The sequence below is a fragment of the Nestor notabilis genome, unplaced genomic scaffold (genome assembly GCF_000696875.1).
Source record: "Nestor notabilis isolate BGI_N333 unplaced genomic scaffold, ASM69687v1 scaffold14202, whole genome shotgun sequence".
Classification (NCBI taxonomy): Eukaryota; Metazoa; Chordata; class Aves; order Psittaciformes; family Psittacidae; genus Nestor; species Nestor notabilis.
Window position 1 is genome coordinate 36,448 of NW_009917208.1, and position 2,622 is coordinate 39,069.

A 2,622-nucleotide genomic window follows, 5' to 3' on the forward strand; every position below is an offset into this window, starting at 1 on the left:
TTGGAACTAACAGGGGTTTTATCCCAACAGTTGCTTTTCAGTGCGAGGAACAAGAGAAAACCCCGTCAAGGAGAACAGTTGAGCAGCGGGAACCACCTCACGAGGGTCTTTCCCTGACTTGTCCCTCGCTGCAGGACCCCGACTGGGTGTCCAAAGGACACTGGCTCCTGATTCCTGTCCCTTGTCCCTGCAGGGCGCAGCGGTGGCGCGGAGCATCCCGCACCGACGGCCCCGGCCCCCGGCTGAGATCTCGGAACAGGAGACCCAGAGAATCGCCAGGATCTTCTCTGCTCGGCTTTCCAAGAAGGAATGATGCTGGAGAGAGCCTGTCCAGAGCTGCTGCTTCCCGAGCCACGGCCTGATGCAGCGGGTCATGCAGGGAGGGGGACATGGAATCCATACTGGTACCCCGCTAATGCCTGGGAGAAGCTGAGAGCATGTGTCTTGCAAGGGCAGGTCCCCAGCAAGACTCCACCTCAGGCAACCACGAGCTGTCATCTGGTCTCCAGCTATTCCATTTTTGGGATATAATCATATGGAATTTCTCTGATTAACCTTTTATTTTCATGAGTAAATACATTGGGACAGCTCCTTCAGCGGTCCGTCACTGGCTGCTCCATGCATCCATCAAAGCTCCGTCAAGCATCCATCAAAGGATGACGAAAGGAGGGTGGAGAACTTTGATGCCCATCAACAAGCAGAGGCCTGTTGCTGTGGATGGGGAGGGAAGATGAGCCCCCTCCCCAGGGACCTTCCAGAGATACGTGCTGGGAAGCACAGTTTGGTGATCCCGGAGGAATGGATGTGCCTGGGATGGGGGAGGTGTGTGGAATCCCAGGCCAAGGATGCTGCAAAGTACCGGGACGTGTACAGAAGGGTTTCACTAGAAATGAGGAATTTTATATCCTAAATTATTTTTGTATGTTTTTAGGTCAGGAACCTTTTGGATAATGGATTCGGATCCAAACTGAGCCAAGTTCTTTCCTTACTGTTTGTGTGTCAATAAAATTCCCAAGGTTTCTTCTTGTCCAATGCGAAGTGTCCCGCAGGGTTCAGAGCCCGTCATTAGCAGGTGGATGGGATTCCTTCCTCCAGGAGCCTCCAGTGCCAGAGGGGAGAGGATGTCATGGAATGTTTCCCACAGGGGCACATGGAAAGGTCACTGCAGAGTAACTGAATATCAGTGTGAAATGAGTGGACCTCAAGGGAGAGGGAATGCTCCAGATGAGGCGCTGAGTTCAAACCACTCTTTGTATCCAGGATTTAAGGAACCGAAGTGTCGGCATCCATCCCTTTTCTTCCCACCTCTGAAGTTATCATGGAATGGGTTGTGTTGAAGGGAGCTTAAAGCTCCTCCAGCTCCACCCCCTGCCCCGGGCAGGGACACCTTCCACTAGAGCAGGTTGCTCCAAGCCCCTGTGTCCAACCTGCCCTTGAACACTGCCAGGGATGGGGCAGCCACAGCTTCTCTGGGCACCCTGTGCCAGCGCCTCAGCACCCTCACAGGGAAGAGCTTCTGCCTCAGAGCTCATCTCAGTCTCCCCTCTGGCAGGTTAAAGCTGATCCCAGTTTAAAGCTGATCCCAGAACACCTCGGGCTGGATGCCAGTTGGGTTGGGAACATGGTCACAGAGGAGGTGACAGTGTTGACTCCTGAGTTACAGCTCGGGCATGAGGTAAACAGCTTTTCCCTCTTGCATTTAGGTCAGTGGTGGAGCAGGGTCCAGCCAGACGGGACAACAAGGCCACGGACACCAGAGAGGGGTGACGAGCTTCCGCCTGGAGCCTGATCGCTGGAGCAAAGGTGGCTTCAGGGTGTTGAACCAGCTCCAAATCCCTTCTCCATCCTCACGCACAAGGCGAGCTCACACGTCCCTTTGGGCTTCCCGGGTGTAGGGCTCGGTAGCACAAAGGGTTAAACACACGGAGTTCTAAGGAACTGGAGGAAAAGGGACAGTCCTTGATCCCTCGCTCCCCCCTTGGCCTCCAACCTCATCCCTTCCCTTGGCACCTTCCTCTCAGCCACACTCAAAAGGTCATCCTGGTTTACATCATGGATTCATCTTGAAGCCTCTTTGGGCTCCTCCACATGAGCTTAAGGGACATGTTACACCAAGCCGAGGAAATCCAGCTCTCTGGAATGGATCCTGGCTCCGTGGTCCATGCCAGGGGCAGACGGGATCAACCTGACCCTGAACCAGTCGCTTCTAAAGCCTTGCCCAAGTGTTTGCTGCATCTCGTCCTTCCCAAAGCACATTTAGGGTTAAACCCCCAAATTATTCCCCATATGAGGTCCCAGCAGCCACCAAAGAGGCAGGATCATGTTGTGGGGTGTGCTCTGCTCCGATGGGTGCTGGGGGTCGGGGCAGGACCCGAGGGTTCATTCTCCTCAGCTCAAATGCCACCGAGGGAACTGGGTTTCGCTGTCACCCGATCCCGGTGGCTGGAATGTTGTCCCAGTGCTATATAAGGGGAAGCCAAGGAGCCAGGCAGTGCCCATGTGAGGAGCCGGGCCGCCAACGGTGAGGCCATGGGGGGGTTCACCCTGGGGGAGATGGTCCCACTGAGCACCCCTGTTGTGGCTGGGGGGGGTGGGACAGGGTGGGTGCATCCGGTGCCATCC

The 2,622-nt window shown here is 55.4% G+C and overlaps 1 protein-coding gene across 1 annotated transcript in view; it reads left to right on the top strand.

Moving 5' to 3' along the window:
• Window positions 1-313, top strand: part of C2CD3 (C2 calcium-dependent domain containing 3) — a gene marked incomplete at its 5' end in the record, with an annotated part of 36,271 nt that extends 35,958 nt beyond the window's left edge. The window contains 1 exon segment of the mRNA XM_010024986.1: window positions 194-313. Within this exon segment, the coding sequence (XP_010023288.1) occupies window positions 194-313 (120 nt within the window).
• Window positions 314-2,622: the final 2,309 nt, after the last annotated feature.